Source organism: Vitis vinifera, chromosome 8 (genome assembly GCF_030704535.1).
Source record: "Vitis vinifera cultivar Pinot Noir 40024 chromosome 8, ASM3070453v1".
NCBI classification, from domain to species: Eukaryota; Viridiplantae; Streptophyta; class Magnoliopsida; order Vitales; family Vitaceae; genus Vitis; species Vitis vinifera.
The window spans coordinates 385,060-402,552 of NC_081812.1; the positions used below are offsets into that span (position 1 = coordinate 385,060).

At 36.6% G+C, this 17,493-nt stretch overlaps 2 protein-coding genes across 2 annotated transcripts; one reads left to right on the forward strand and one right to left on the reverse strand.

Annotated features, from left to right (window-relative positions):
- Positions 1-3,320: 3,320 nt before the first annotated feature.
- LOC100263930 (serine/threonine-protein phosphatase PP1) lies at positions 3,321-6,178 on the forward strand. Its single transcript, XM_002264770.4, has 3 exons — positions 3,321-3,835; positions 4,928-5,487; positions 5,750-6,178. Exons 1-3 carry the CDS (start codon positions 3,667-3,669, stop codon positions 5,912-5,914), a joined length of 894 nt encoding a protein of 297 aa, XP_002264806.1. The 5' UTR covers positions 3,321-3,666; the 3' UTR covers positions 5,915-6,178.
- Positions 6,179-6,710: 532 nt separating this feature from the next.
- LOC100257044 (uncharacterized) lies at positions 6,711-17,248 on the reverse strand. The gene is made up of 8 exons (XM_002266800.5): positions 16,639-17,248; positions 15,470-15,611; positions 15,178-15,328; positions 14,933-15,058; positions 14,762-14,842; positions 11,920-12,112; positions 11,564-11,834; positions 6,711-7,335 (listed from the first exon to the last, which is right to left on the reverse strand). Exons 1-8 carry the CDS (start codon positions 16,831-16,833, stop codon positions 7,100-7,102), a joined length of 1,395 nt encoding a protein of 464 aa, XP_002266836.1. The 5' UTR covers positions 16,834-17,248; the 3' UTR covers positions 6,711-7,099.
- Positions 17,249-17,493: the final 245 nt, after the last annotated feature.

Genomic DNA, 17,493 nt, shown 5'->3' on the forward strand with positions numbered 1-17,493 from the left:
TATCCTTTACTCACATATTTTTCTTTATAGCTTTTTAAAGTGTTATCACTTGGTCTGATTGTATTAGGAAGCTGTGTTTGTAATCACCCAGTTTTGTTTATCAAATGGGGGCCTGTACTAAGGACCAGTTCATTGGTTTGTCCTTAAGTTGCAGGGTTTTGCCAGCAAAGGATAAAATTTATACCTCAAACTTTTCTTGGGAGACATACATATGGTGATTCATTTGTATTGCCTTGTAATTTTCTCCTCTAACCACACACCTTATGGTCGAGATAAGGTTCAACCCCCACCCATCATATGATGATGTGCATATGAAAAGCCAGACAATCCAATTGGTAATAGAGGGTCCCAAGAAACACAACTCCGAGGCTACACCAAATCCCTCTAGAAAGCTGAGTCACTGAAGGAATATGGTCGAGATAAGGTTCAACACACCACACCCCCCCCCCCCCCCCCCCCCCCCCCCCCCCCCCCATCCATCATATGATGATGTGCATATGAAAAGCCAGACAATCCAATTGGTAATAGAGGGTCCCAAGAAACAACTCTGGGCTACACCAAATCCTTCTAGAAAGCTGAGTCATTGAAGGAATATGGTCGAGATAAGGTTCAACCCCCCCATCATATGATGATGTGCATATGAAAAGCCAGACAATCCAATTGGTGATAAGAGGGTCCCAAGAAACACAACTCCGAGGCTACACCAAATCCCTCTAGAAAGCTGAGTCACTGAAGGAATATTATGAGGGTGATCACACTCCCTCCAGCAACTCCTCTAACATCCATCTTCATAAATCAACAAGCCAAGAAAGTTTGGAATGCATGATAATTGAAAGGTCTTTTCCAAGACCCCACTTACTAGGGAGGGTTAAGTGTCACAATTTTTTGTTTCTTGTGATGGAGCTAAGACTTGTCTTAGCCAGCTCACATAAACACAACCAATACAACAACACAGGTAACATAATAGAATGTGTAGGAAAAGTTCTTTCCTCCCACAAAATACAAGAAACTAGGGCTTACCCACAAGTTACAATAAGCCTTTCCATTGACTAATCCCTTTTACCTTTCTACATGGCTACAATAATGTATATGCATTCAATTCAAAGGCCCATCAATTGCCCTAAGCTATTGCCATGCTTTCGAGACCCAACCGCCCTTAGCTTCCCATTAGGTGCCACAAGGTGTCCCACACTCCTTAGCTTTCCTTCAAGAGTTGCCAGGGGCCCATGCACCTCTACAACACAATCCCATGTCTGATGATGAATAACTCTTTATGCACCAGTTACTCCAATAAATAAACACACCTGCCGGCCCTTTTTCCCTAGCCAAGCATGCCCTTGATGAGTGGCAGTCCATCACGTGCCTTGCTTGTTCCCCTTCCTTGGATCTATATCATGCACTCACGTGTCCATGTGTGTCTCACGAAGCATTAGAACCTTTCATCATGTGCCGTTGGGTCTCGTTATCTTGGTCGTGCCCTAGGTCCGTGTATACATTGCCCACATGCAACCCATGCACCAAATTATCAGTATCCCACGTTGTCTCAATCATATAGCCCACATCCGATATGTGTCATGCTCTGCTCATAGTTTTATATCCACACTCTTATGACTTGCCTAATCCCTTGCGCACTTGGATGTGTGGAAACCCTAATGATGTCTTGCACTCATCCACAAAGAGTCTTGGTGTGCCCATGCCAAACCATAGCCCAAACCCTTGGGTTCCTCCAAGTGAGACTACCATCCCTTCCTAAAAAGTATTTCGAGCCATTTTGAATCTAATAGAAGAAGACATCAAGGATGTTTCTATAGAAATAATTGCTTTTCTCTAATTATAGAAAAATTGGAAAAAAAAAAAAAAAAACTCCGCCACTTGGAAAATTCATCTTAAGCCTCTAACAACTGAGGAAAATGATGGAAGTGTCAAAATCTGCAACTATGTCGGCTACCTGAGCAGGCCGCCATATGCTACCATTGTCGCATGTTGTGCCCACAAGCAATGCAACGTGTGCTAGCCTACTGCATGCACTTGCAGCACCATGCTTTACCCAGTCTTACACCTCTGCTACTACTATGCCACTGAGCCTACTTCAATCTTTCAAAGGTTGCCTCAACCGAATCCCACCAATGGGTATCTTTGGAAGTCACAATCTTCTGGAAAATTGAACCTAAAGTAAACACCCAAGAAGGAGGAGGGGTTTGAACTAGGTGTTGGTCAAGTTAAATTATTTTTAAATAATAACAATAATTTAAATAAGAGAGAAAGAATAAGATAAAGTAAAGGAGGGGGTTGAACCAGGTGCTGGTCAAATTAAATGATTTTTAAATAATAACCATAATATAAATTGCAAATAAGTAAGGGAGAAAGAGAGCGAGAGGGATGGAAAGAGGTTTATAGTGGTTTGACAACTTTGCTTATGTCTACTTTTCTTTTAGTTTTAATCAAACTTGAGGGTTTCATTATCAAACAAGGCTTTCAAATCAAAGCCTTAAACTTATTATACTCCAAGGGTCATTTAACAATATCCCTTTTAAGTAATTCTTAACACTAGAGCACACTCTTATAGGTTATAAAAGATGTAGGATACAAGAACACTCTTAATTTACAAATTTAAGTTTAAGTTCAAGGTGTTGAAGAGTCCATTAAGGGAGCATGCATGGTGCTGCATCACGAAGATGAGATCTAATATAGGTTTTAGAATGTAAATCTTATGAATAGCTTTCATCGGGTAATTTTGTATGATTTTTCTTCAACATGATAGATTTGAGCTTATGAATTACTTTTGATCTTCACAAAGTTTTGGAAAATTTTATAAGTGATTTTCCTCATATAAGTATGTGATTAAATTTCTCTTATAATTGCTAAATTTCTAAAGAGAGATATAAAAATAAAAAGTGGGGTTATATTAAAAAGGACTATATATCTATTCACATTCATCCCCCTTGGTGGTTTCACAACAAGATGTAAACTTTCACTTTAAAATGATAAAATGCAGCCATAACTTAGTGGCCCCAATCTTACATGAAGATAACCTAAATTTTGTCTTTATCCTCAATGAAAAAATCTATGACATGCTCTAATCCAGCTTCCTTGAAGGATTAAAATTCTTTAAAAACTGAATTCAAATAAAAAAGTTTAAAAACATAATTAAATTAAATTCCTTTATTTTTAATCATTAAAATTAATCTTAAAGCAAAAATTGGGCTAATAAAAGGCATTTTCAAACCCACAACACCTTGAGTTTAGGCATCCTATCCCTAACATGCTGTAAGGCTATGTGGGTACAAGATGCCACCAGACATGCCCTTGTTGTGTGTTCTGATAGCTAGGGCACGAACAAGTCTCTAACAGACCCCAATATACCATCCATTGGATTTACCAACTAAATAGGAAAAAAGAAAAACAAAACAGTGGTCCTCATTTATCCCAATCACTTCCCAAATATATCTTCCTTTCCATCAATTCTTTTGTGCCTCCTTTGTCATGCAAACCCACAACTTTTTTTTTCTCTTTCTTTTCTTTGAAACCAAACAGAAAATTGGATTTTCTTTTCCAAGTTATTCTTCTAAGCCTTTGGTTGTTTGGCAATAATACTACAGATGGTGAAGAGATAAAATTAAGTTAAGAAAAAGGAAAAAGAAGAAGAAGAAGAAATTAGTAGTGGGAATGGAAGGGTTGGATGGTTTGATAGAGAGGCTATTGGAAGCAAGAAAATGTAGAGGAAAAAGAATACAGATGAGCGAGTCTGAGATCCGCCAACTTTGTATTACTGCCAAGGATGTCTTCCTCAGCCAGCCCAATCTCTTGGAATTAGAAGCTCCCATTAATGTTTGTGGTAATTTTCCCTCAAACCCATCAATTTATTTATTATCTTTGTCCTCTTTTAACACCTTGTGATATTCTTCCTATCTTTAATATCATTGGGATTCAAGCCTCACAACTTATAATTATCCCATCCCATCCCATCCTATGTTTGGTTCTTGAATAGAGAGAAAGAAAATGGTGAGAATTTTTTTTATTGGATTATTTATGAAAAAGTTGAGAAAAATGGAAATATGAATGATGAAAGAATGTATTTTTTTTCCCTTAATTTTTTTCATGATATCTAAATATATATATAAAACAATTTGTATTTTGTTTTCTTTTTTAACATTTTTCTTCTTTTCTTTAATACTTTTTGAGTTAGGATAAATATTTTGGTAAAAATAAATGGCCATTTTTTTTTTTTGGGTAATCAACTCAAAGCTCCTCCAAAGACCACTTGGACTAATTTTATGTCTTATAATTGCTAAGTACTTAACTTTTCATCTTTCACTTTAATGAAAAAAGAATTTTGAAGATGAATATATTTTTAATACATTCTTATCAAACACAAAATATTCAAATAAAACCTTAATAAATAATTTAATTTAAATTATCTTATATCCAAATTTGATATAATTGAATAAAAAAATATAAAAAAAACATGATCATAATTTATTTAATAAGTCTTTTAAAATTATAAATATTTTAAAAATTATACATATATTATCGTATCTTTTGTATATTTAAATATGTGTAAATTAGATAAATTTGTTATGTATTTTCAAGTTCTTTGAAAATTATAAATTATATTTTACATATATTATTTAAAAATAATAACTTTTTTTTGTTAAATTTTTTATTGACATTTTTTTATATATCCATAAAATTCAATTAACGATATAATTGTGATAACCGATAAACTAATATATGAGTAAAACATATAATTAAAGGTAAGAAAATAAAATTATTAGGTGTGATTGGAATGGATGTGTTATGCTATGGAGAAGTATAAAAACTAATTGAAAATCTGAAAATCGAACAAGCTTGTTTTGAACTTTTTAGAAAATGATCCATCCCCGACATTATTGCACCCGAACGCCAACATCAGTTTTACTTTTTGCAGGAGACATACATGGACAGTACTCAGACCTCCTCCGGTTATTCGAATATGGGGGTTTTCCCCCTGACTCCAACTACCTACTCCTGGGAGACTACGTGGATAGAGGAAAACAAAGTATAGAGACAATATCCCTTCTCCTCTGCTACAAGATCAAGTACCCTGATAACTTCTTTCTCCTCCGAGGAAACCATGAATGTGCTTCCATCAATAGAATCTACGGCTTCTACGACGAGTGCAAGCGCCGCTTCAGTGTCCGCCTGTGGAAGATTTTCACCGACTGCTTCAACTGTTTACCGGTCGCCGCTATCATCGAGAACAAAATATTGTGCATGCATGGTGGGCTGTCGCCGGAGATAGAGAGCTTGGATCAGATAAGGGCCATAGAGAGGCCGGTGGATGTGCCGGACCAAGGCCTCTTGTGTGATCTGCTGTGGGCTGATCCTGACAGAGATATCAAGGGATGGGGGGAGAATGATAGGGGTGTTTCCTATACTTTTGGAGCTGATAAGGTGGCCGAATTCTTGAAGAAGCATGATCTTGATCTCATATGTCGAGCCCATCAGGTCTCTTTTTTTTTTTTTTTTTTTAGTCTAAGTCCATTAATAGTCTATTTGACCGTGAAACTATTTTTTAACATAAAAAACTGTTTTTTAAAAATAATTTAATATTTAAATATTTTTAAAATTTAAAAAAATCACCTGAAGTGGTTTCCAAGGAAGCATTGGATATGTGATTCTCTTGAAAAACCATTTACAGAGAAAATACTTTCATTAAAAGTAGAAGCACAACTTGGCAGATCTTCTTATTGAGTCGAAACAATGACAGGTTGTGGAAGATGGATACGAATTCTTTGCAGAGAGGCAGCTGGTAACAATATTCTCAGCTCCAAACTACTGTGGAGAATTCAACAATGCAGGGGCACTGATGAGTGTAGATGCAAGTTTGCTGTGCTCATTTCAGATTCTCAAACCCTTCAAAGCAAAGGAGTGATGAGTGTAAAACAAAACCCTCAACAGTGGTATCAGCAAGCTGTGAAAAGAATGCTTATAGGTGTGACTACTTTGCAACTATTAAATTAACAAATAAGGAGACAACCCATCCATATCTACCATCTCTCATCACTGACATCACTTAATAACGTGTGTGTAAATATTGTTGGTCCCCATCCTACTCCATCTAGACATTGTTTGCTTCCAACATGTTAATATTCATGGTTTCAAAAACACCCATCCAGCCTCTTATCCACCACACTGAAGCTTTAATGTGTTATGCTCAACATAAACCTCAAACACCAAGGCAGTTCCTATATTGAACACTTTAACATAACAATGATGAGTCATAAATTAAAATAACTTACCTTCTTTAAAGTAATATTTTCTGGACTAGTATATTAAGTACTTTTAACAGAATCATCAAGAAGGTAAAAGGTTTTTTTATTGAACTTAAAAAAAAATCCAATACAGGTCTTATAAAAACTTTAAAATCTCAAAACAGATTCACTTCCATGAGTTTCCTGATCATCCTATTTCTTCAAAAGAGACTGGAGACCTCTAATTAACAAAAATTACCATCTTAGGCTATCAATTGAATTAAAAGCTGACAATATATACCAAACTAACAAAAAATATCAAATATTTGAAAAAGCTTTTGGATATGTGCTCCCAATCCACCACAAAACGAAAAGTGGATTTCCATGATGTCTAGGAGAATTACATATCAGTGGAACCACCACCCATATACCCTTCATTTTTTGTAGGGTACACTCAAGTTCTTTCAATTGATGATATATGAAAGCTTCTCTACTTCCCAAATAAATTCAACATCATCTGCCCATTCAATTACACAATGGTAGCACAATAACAAATTAGAAACAAAAAGAAAAATTCAAACTATTGTACATCCAATGATCGGTAATCAAATTCCTACAGATGCTTTGATATATCTACTGGTACATTAGCTCTTATCTCTCATTCAGGCAGCCTAAATGAGCCAAAATGAACATCAACAGAAGGTTGAATGACAAATCTAACACAGATAGAGAGAGAAGTACTTTTGGATCATTTCATGATACACTCTGCCCAAGTTAGTGCTTTTATGGTAAGGCAGCCTGGTGGGAATGGCCACCCTCCAGCAGCAGCGTGTATCATCAGGAGCAAAATTCAAGCAAACAGGGCATCAGTTGGACCATACATGAACCAGGCCGTTCTTGTTACCTGTATAGATTTCATTGCGTTCTTCGTCATAGAAAAGAGCAGTTATGTCTTCCAAAGCCTCTGCAACTGTGCTTCTAATCATGCAGGAGCTGCCAGTTCTCCTCCTCTTTCGCTCCTCGACCTTGGGGCGGCCATCGCTAGCATTTATTTTAGCCAGGCATTTCCCTGTCAAAATATTACTGATATTGATAGAACCAGCTGCATCAACAATGAAAGAGTGAGAGAATAGTTTATTCAGTCATCCACTAATAATATCTTCTTTTCAATCCTCAATAGAAGCTGGCCGAGGAATAATTTGAAACTTGAACCAAATCAAATCTCATCCCCTGGCAGGTATAGGAGCGATATACTCAGAAAGGGGTTAGAACAGCCATCATGTTTTTCATTTGGGAAAACTAGCAGGTGGAACAACTCAAAGCATCAAGCTTTTGCATGAGCAATGCAATATCATAATGTCCACAACAATGTCAAGCCAAGGAAAGGGTCTGGCCCTTTTCTAAGCCAATTGTGGGACTCCCAGGTTTCTACATGAAACAACATTAAAAAAGAAAATATTGTTTATAACTAATCTTATCTAGTGTATCCAGTCCTTTAATGTAAGCATACTACAAGAGTTCATACCATGAGCTGCTTCCAGGTCAACAAATGCCAAATGGACACCTTTCTTTTCCTATCAAAGCCTTTCCATCGACAGTGTTAGATAATAAGTCCCACGATTGGTTTTTCATTTCATAAAAAAACAAAATGTCATTTTGATGCCCATGGTTTCTGTCTCTTTGCTAAATCATTTTCTCCCAATGTTGTAACTCATAAACTTGATACTGTGGAAGTTGGAACAGTTCTGAATATCACCCTTACATAGCTCTCCTTTTGATAGGAAAAAGGAAACTGGTAAAAAAAGGTGCCAAAGGGATCACAAGGTCTACAACCCAACAGGAAATATACTGCGAACCCTAGAAAAGAGGCAAGCTAAAAAGAAACAGGAAAAAGTAATGCGAAGTAGAAAAATGAGAACTCGGCAAGGACCTAGGCTATCAAATATTGTTTTGATAATCTAATTCATCACCAGCTAGACCAGTTCCATTGGTTTCAACAACCAGAAATCCAAGTATCTAACGAAAAATCTATGTCATAAACAAAAATTTAACTTGGTAGTAAGAAATTATCACCAAGATACAAGCTTAGATCCAAATGCTAAAAACAGAAGTAAATATATTATGCAATTTTGCCTCTCAGTCTGCTCCTTCAACCTTCGTATGGGCATCCTAACAATTACATTACCAGCAGTGTTCAAAATGTAAGCACCACCTGCTTTAACTTTGCTATAGAACTTGGATCCTGAAATTCCTACAGTCTTCCTCTTTGCTGCATACTTCCCAAATGTAAAAATAATCACAAAATAGAAACCTTCTAAAAATAATTTAAGTTTCATGCACTTACCGGTCAAAGGTAATACCAAGGTTGGTAAAAGGTGGTACCTATATTATTAAAAATTAGTACTTGAATGGTCAAAGGTTGTACTTTGACCAAAAAGTGCATAAAATGCTAATTATCCATAGACATCTGTTTGAAGTTTGGATTTTATAAGTCTAGGTTCCTATTTTATGGGTTTTTTCATGTGAGTGTGGAAACACACTATTCCCTTTGAAAAAAGAGCTAACGGCAAATTTTCCTTCGCTGGTTGGTTTCTTGAGTCTAAACTATAGCATTAGATCAACTCTATCCACCACTACCCTACATATATGCCCCATGAACAAATCAACCACCTCACTTTACAGTCATGAAAATTTCTGATGAACCTCACATTCCACCTAACCTCCTTATGTCCATTCCTGACAATTCTGTACTGTGGAACCTGTACTTCCACAATTCTGAAAACTTTCAGACATCATTATTTGACTGTTCCCACCATAAACAGATTAAACATTGAAAAATCATCCCACCTTAATACCTTTCTGAAGCTCCTTTCCATAAGGACCTCTTTCCTCAGCACTTTTGCATTATAAAACAAGAAAAGCTTTACTCTATTTACCAGCCTTTTTAAAAAAAAATAAAAATATTTGGGATCTTGTGGAAAGGATGTCATATTTATTCCAAGGAATGAGCCGTGGTCTTGAAAGATTTCAGGCCTAGAAGTTTGGCGGGGTGGCCTGTACTGGCTGTTAGCTAAGGTGTTGGCAAACAGGTTGAAAGTGATGCGCAAAGTGATCTCTAATTCTCAGAATATCTTCATTGGAAAGGAGGCAGTTGTTAGATGTGATGCTTAATGAAGTCACCGATTCAAAGTTTAAAAATGCTTTTAATGGTATTTTATGCAAGCTTAACATAGAAAAGGTTTGTGGTCAGGTCAATTGGGAATATTTGTGAGCAATCCTTGATAAAATTGGGTTTTGGGCAAAAATGGATTTGATAGATTAAGTATTGCATAGTTCGCATCTATAGCAAGATTTTTGGTGCTAGTGAATGAAACACTCATTGGGTTTTTTTAGAGCTCTAGGGGCTTGAGACAAACAAATCCCCTTTTCTCTTATCAGTTTTAGTGATGAAAGCTCTTGGTTGTTTGTTGAAGAAGGTTAGGAAGGGAGGTTTCATTTCATTCTTTAAGGTGGGAGGAAAGGGTGACAAAGCGATGGAAGAGTCTGATTTTTTTAGTTGAGAATATCCTCATTTTATGTGAAGCTAGGCAAGATTAATTGATATATCTAAGTTGGAGTTTCATGTGGTTTGAAATCAACTTTGGGTTGAAGATCAATTCGGAGAAGAGTGAGTTATTTCTAGTTAGGTGAGTAGCAAATGTGGAGGAGTTGGTTTCCATGCTGGAGTATGGGGAGGGCAGAGCTCCCCACCATTTACTTGGACCTCTCCCAAAGTGCTCCTCATAGTTCACAATTTGTTTAGCATATGGTGGAAGAGAAAGTTCATAGAAGGATGACTATTTTAAGAAGACAATACTTATCAAAGGATGGGGGGGCTTACTTTTGATCAAAAGACTTTTGTCAAGCTTGCTTATTAGAGGGAGGGGGAGGATTGAGAAGATTTAAAGACACCTTTTGTAGGGAGGGGGAACTTTAGAGAAAAAATTGCACTTGGTGAAATGGTCAATCACATGCATGGGAATAACAGAAAGGAGGGTTTGGTATCAAAGATCTTTCTATTCTTGATAAGGCCCTTCTTGGTAAGTGGAGTTAGAGATATGCTTCAGAAAATGAGTCCCTTTGGAAGTAGATTATTTTTAGGAAGTTTGGCGAAAAAGAAGGCTTTAGTGTTCTTAGGAAGTTAGGGATGGTTTTGAGGCAGGGTTGCAGAAGGCTTACAAGAGTTAGGGATTTTTTATTTTTTATTTTTTTTATATATTTATTTATTTATTTATAAGTTACAAGAGGTTGGGATGTTACCAATAGTAAGCTTCCTTTGTTGTAAGAGTTGGAAGGAGGGTGAAGTTCTAAAAAGACAAATGGTGTGATGATTCTTCTTGAACTTGTCTTTTCCTAATGTATGCCATAACTTTGTCAATGGATGTTTAGGTGGCAGGTGTCTAAGAACAATTAAGCAAAGCCATTGGAACCTTTCTTTTTAAGACAATTGAATGATTGAGAGAAGGAAAGGCTAGACGCATTTCTATTAAGGTTGTAAGAAAAGTTGGTGAACTGGGATGATAAGGATAAGATGGCGAGGATGAATTTTTAGTTAAATCCTTCTACTTCTTTTTTATGTCAAAAAGGAAAGAGTCATCAATGGGAGTTCTTTTGAATTCTAAGGCTCCAATGAAGGTGAGGTTTCTTGCTTGGAAAGCAAGATGGGGAAAGATCTTGATTTGAATTAGTTGTGAAAGCGAAGCTGGTCTTTGGTGAATAGATACTTTCTTTGGAAAGAACAAGAAGAAATAGTTGATCAAATTCTCTTGCATTGTGTTGGAGCAAGGTTTGTGGTACTTGATGGTCTCTTTGTTAGCATAACATGAATGATGTCTTTATAGTAAGAGAGACTCTTGTAGGTTGGCATGTTTCTAGGGTCACAAAAATTAGTTGCACATTTATTGATCAGCCCAAAATGGATGTTTTTTGGCTCTAGTTTTAAGTATATACTGCTGCCAGATTGGTTCAAGTTTATCCACAGAAAAGAGAGTTTATTTAGTGCATCCAAGTACACTCATTATGTACACTTAGCATTCTGCTTTGCAAATGTCTAATTGTCCTTTAAAACAAGAGGCAATGGTTTCTTGAAGACAGGTTATGTTACATAGGGTGAGGTTGCTTTGAAGCTCAAAAATATTATTTACAATTAGATAGAGGATATCTAGTTTCCTGCAAAACCCAATTATGATCATGTTGAATTCCAGTTGGGTAGATTGATCCATGCCAAGTCTAGCAGTTAGATGTTTGGGCCTCTAGGATAATATAATGTTGCTAAAAGTTTAAGAAATTACCATTTCCTTCCGTCCAGTGATCACTAGAATCAGCCTTGCAGTAAGAAATAATAAGATCTTGATCACTCGTTATATAGATGTTATTTGTGTTGCAGTCTGGATGCCATAACAGGTGATCCTCAAATGACGTTACAAGCTCCCCTCGGAAGTTCCATACAGCAACAGTTCTGTTTCTAAATGTTAGAAACAACTGATTCTCATACAGAAAGATAAATGCAGAGGGAGTCATGAACTCAGTTCTGTTAACTTCTTTCAGTTCAGTATTCCGAACCTACAGACAGTGGTAGTTGCATTCAGATGCCTAGAAACAAATACAGCAGCAAGAGAGACACCAAAAATAATAAAGATAAGCTTACATCAAGAATCTGAAGATTCTCATTCTCTTGCTTGACAAGAAGCTTTTCGTTGAATTGTTCTATGAAGTCCACTTTCTTATTTCGATGAAGTAGATGGTTGAAGTCTTTGAGAACTGTGCCATCTTCTATTGATAAAATCTTAAGAGGAACATGACTTGTAGCTCTATTGAAAATCAATAACATAATGCCGGGACTGTCACAAGTAAAGAAAATATAGTGGTGTAAGATGAACACAAGTCATCCATGAAGAACAGCAGACACCCTACACATAATGAAGCACAAAAATATGGCAACACATTACCAGAAGGACATCTACCCAAGTGCCTAATCAAGATCATTGTATAATATACCATATTGCCATCCAAAACAATAGCTAAGAGCTCCACCAAACATTAGCAGTTCAAACAACTAGTCCTTCTACTTACACTGGTACACAGAAAAAGGACATAAGCACCTAAGAAAAGTATATTGCTTTAGTTTACTGCTTCTCTATTTTTTTTTTTTAGGCAACCAAGAATATACTAAAGACATCAAATGAACTGTGGGGGGTGCACCCCAAGTACATGGCCGAAGGTATACAAAGGGATCCAAAAACACGAAAACACTTCAAAAGAGGATACAACACACCCTCCTACTAACTAACATGCAACCAGTCAATAAAATCTAACAAGAAGCCAGGACCCCCTTGAATAAGTAGGTGAGTCTAGTGGAAAAAGGGACAAATAACAAAGTCCTTAACAGCTTGATCTAAAGGTTGAATTCCATCAAAGTATCTTTGATTCTTCTCTTGCCAAAGAATCCAAAACAAGCAAAGAGGGGTTGTCCTCCAAATCTTTTTTCTACTTTTGCTAACAAAACTCCCATGCCATCCCTTTAGCAAATATTGACAGAGAAAGGGTGGACCAAAGAACAACCAAAGATAGAAAATAGCAAATGCCAAAAACTCTTTGCCTTTCCACAATGAATTAGCAAGTGAGTAGCTGATTCTTCTGAATTCATACATAAACAACAATGGTTAGCTAACATTCATCCTCTTCTCTTAAGTTGATCTAAGGTCAGGAACATTTCCCAAACCACCTCCCAAGCAAAAAAACCCACTTTTAAAGGCGTCAAAGAGCCCCACAGTAGCTTAGAGGGGAAAGAAAAACCTTCGTCTGACTCCAAGGAAGAGTGGAAAGATTTCACCAAGAACTTCCTAATCTTGCTAATCCATAGGGAAGAGATTGTGCAAGGTTATGGATATATCTCAACAAGGAACTTTAGGTTTTTCTTTTTTCTCTTTTCTTGTGAGGGGAAGGGTTGCGCGGCAAAGGAAGATATAAGAACAAAGAGAGACAACATAAGAAGGCATAGTGTTCCCAGCAATGGTTGTAAGGTGGAGACTTTCATCTTGGCCATACTATCAACCTTGATTGTGTCAAAGGATACATCACCCTAAATGTGAAATTGTGAAAAAAATTGCTATAAATAAGCATGTTTATACTTTAAATCATAGATCAAAAGATAGAAATTGAAGGAGGTAGTCTTTAGTACTCAATGTTAAGCTGGATTTGAAGAAGGCTCACGATTATATTGACTAGAGTTTCTTGGATTACACCCTTTCCAATAAGGGTATTTTGGGTCTAGGTGGTGGAGCTGGATAAAGGGACACACCTACTTGTTCTTGCCTCAAAAACTCTCATTCTTTCCTTGGTGCATTAAATCTCCATTTGCATATTCCTTAGTGTACCTTTGTGATTTTTCCTAGCATTTAAGATGTATTTGAGCCCTTGTTGAGCTAGGTTGAGAGATTCAAACTTGTTATTTGAGTGTTAGAACCTTCAAGTGAGTAGAGACTTGAAGAGATTGTGTAAAAGCCCATTGAAACTGGAATCTAAGTGTAAAGATGTTAGAAGTTTGGTTGAAGCTTCAAGTATAGTGGAACCCTCACTCGGTTAAGAGCTTGAGGAGAGTGGACGTAGGCAAGGGGCGCCGGACCACTATAAAATCTGATTTTGCTTCCTCTAATCTTATCTCTTTATATTTATGCTTCCTTTGCTTGAATTTGTTGTATTTGAAAAAAGATTTTTTAAAACCCAATTCACCCCCTCTCTTGGTCGTTTTTTCTATAAAGATTAGCCTTTATTTTCTCAAACTTTGGTCTAGTGAAAACTTATCAAGTAGGGGAGCAATATGATAAGATTATCCCACTTTCATCTTGCTGATAGCTCCATTTTTTCCCCTTCCAACAAAGGAAGTATTCATTGACAACCTTAGGCCTATTCTCAAGCTTTTCGGAGTAGAGTCTAGCATTAAGACCAGTGTAGATTAAACACCTTAGCCAACATCAACATCAATCCTAACCACATATAGAGAATGGCTGCCTATATGGATGTAGATATAGTGACTAACCCCTTACTCATGTTTAGCCCCTCGGCAAAGATCCTAGGACACCCACTGGTAGAGACCATCTCAAAAATATTGAATGGTTGGAAGAAGGGCTAATTCCTCCTAGGAGGCATAATCATCTAGATTCAAGCATGTTTAGCATGATCATCTAGAAAGAAGTAAAGAACATCCATACAGGCAGCATGTAACTTTATACCAGCATGTAACTTTATAATAGAAAAAGGCTTGACTCCGAATTCTGAAGAGAATAAACAAGAATCAGAAAGCATACGAGGTTATACCATTATACAGAAGCTTAGGACAAATTAAAGATTGAATGTTATTTATTGAATTGTATCATATTACAGAAAAAAAAGGCACAAGAGATGGGAGGTCCAAAAGAGTTACAATATTCATGTATTATGAATGCAAAAAACACAGTAAGAAAGTGTTGAGAGAGAGAGAGAGTGCTCACCTTATCTTTATTTCTTGCACATTTTCATCAGATATAGAGTACAACATAACATAGTTTTTCAGGTCAAACACTTTGTATATGCTAACAAAAAAAAAAACAATGTTAGGATTAACAATTAAAATATGCATTTGGTGACCATGAGTATAGCAATACAAGCAATTAAAGATATACCTATCTTGTGCAGAGTAAGTTAGCACCTTTCCATTAACATCATCAAATTCTACAAAGCCAGGCCACTTCAAGGATTCAGATTCAAAGAGAGCAAAACCTTCTTCAGGCTTGCCCCTCCTTATGTATCTAACCATTAAAAGGAAAAAAAATTCAATTTGGAGAGAAATTTAAATAAATTGAAGATATTGAAGTTAAAATGATTAAAAATAAATAAAAGAAATGTAAATAAGAGGAGTTCCACGCACTCAATCCTTGTGGATCTGCATTTCAAAGAGCTAAAGCTGTCTGACGCATAAACTGAAACAGTGATTAGCGAATCATTGTTCTTATTATAAAACAAGCTTCTAATGACTTCATCTGGACTCACATTCAGGAAACATATCCTTTCATTTGTCTCTGCATTAAGAATAGCCAGCAAAGACTGTGTAATACCAGCATTATCTAAAAATAGGAAAAGAATTTCAAATATAACCCAAAAGAAACTGTTAATGATGCTTCATATTCCTTTATTGTAAGGGTAACTGTGTGCACTACTACCTCTGCTAAAAGCTGCACAAACACCAGAATGTGCAAGAGCAAAGACAATGTCACGGGCAGCCACTATCTCAATAACTTTTGTTCTCTTAAAAGGTAGTACCGGCGAATAAGGTCCCTTGGGATCATGGGTATCATATTCCTCCTGAAGCAAAAATAGAAGAACATAAATACATAAAATCATCACATTATTGCAAGCATGATTTGCATGAGTAAACAGAGCAGGGCATGCCAAAACCAAAAGTATACTGGATAATAATTTCATTCCCACATGCCACTATATATATATATATATATATATATATATATATATACATGGTCTTGGGTTCAACTCTTACCACTGATGATACCTTAAATTTTCTCGGTGTTGATTGTTGTAGGGCGGTCAACAACCCAAGGATGGCCATGGAAGGTTCCTCAGTTATAAAAAAACAAATATATATGTATAGTGATAACCAAGAAACCTTCCATAGCCAAGCCCATCAAACTCTTCACCGGGGCCTAAACCTCGAGGTGCTAGACTGTGCCTGAACATGCCACTAGATATATGGAGCAGTCTAATTCTGAAGTTTTCAAATAGATGGTTTTCCTGCATGCATATCTTAGCAAGCAATTGATGGAAGTAGCTCAGGATGGGCCCTCAAGCTTTGAAAACACACTTAGCTTGTCTATAGAATGAATCTCCCCTTGAGATGAAATAACACTCGTGTCATACAACTAGTGTTCAGCTGGGTAAGTTGATTATCTAGTTTCTGTGGGAAATCCTAAATGGGCAACATTTTATCTACTCAAAGCCCACAGGGGCCTGGTCCGGCAAATTACCTACTTTATAAGGCATATCCGAATCAGCAGCATTCAATCCATTAGCCCACATCCTCCCATCATGCCCAGAACTACTTTGCCTTAAAAAGTATTATCCAACTTCAAATCAAAGTAGATTGTCCATCAGGATAAACAACATCAGCCTCAATTTCCTCCTCCTTTTCATCATTCCAACCATTCCCCTATTATTCCCCATTTACTTGAATGAAATTCATGATTCACACCATCATAAGCTAAATCACAAGTATGCATCAAAACCAAGAAAAATCACAGAACTTCGACTATCACATTCACAATTTTACCGCAAAATGGGCGATCTAGGGTTAGCAAAAAAAAAAAAAAAAACGAACCCTCAACCGCATGTTGCGAAATCGTTCTTGGGCATTGCTGATACTAAAACCCCGGTCTCGCCTCGACGAAATCTCGCGCCTCTGAAGCTTCTTGACGCTGTTGAGAAACCCGTCGACACGTGGCCGCTTCTTCGAGGCCGAAACTCGCCGGCCGGCGCACGGGCGAGGGATTGCCGATATCCTCCGCCCCTCCATTGCAATTTTGCTTCAAAATTGCGGAGGATTGAACAAATTTGTGGATGGTTTGGATGAAAAAATGTGGAGAAATTGGGATTTTGGAGTGAGGCCTAGGGTGAGGGCTATTTCTCTTAGAGAGAAGAGAAAACAATGGAAAACTGGGAACAAGAGTGATTCTGACTCCTTTTGAGTGGGAGGGAGAGTGAGAAGGGAGCTTGTAGTTTACCACAATAAGCAGTATGAACCTTCGCTATGTTCTATTTCACAAAAGCGAAAATCGGAAAATCTTGTTCTTTGAGGTTTTTTTTTTTCTTTTTTTATTTCAAACCTTGATGATATTATTATTTTTTTCTCTACAAAGTTGTATTTAATTTAGGTATTCAAATTATTACTAATAAGTTAACAATTATCTTAAAATCCTATTAGTATGAGATGATAGTTTACTTGTTCCTACATTAAAATATGCATTTATCAATGTCACACACATGCAATGGTTTCAAATTTCAAAGTTATCCTCAATTTACATTTTTGAAATGGGCACATGGTGTGGATTCAAATTTCAAAGTCATGATTAATTTATATTTTCCAAATAAGTACTCGATTGCTATAAATAAGACAATTTAACTAAAGTAAATATTTTTTTTCACTAAATGAGCTTCAAGCTTCTTTTTTTTTAAA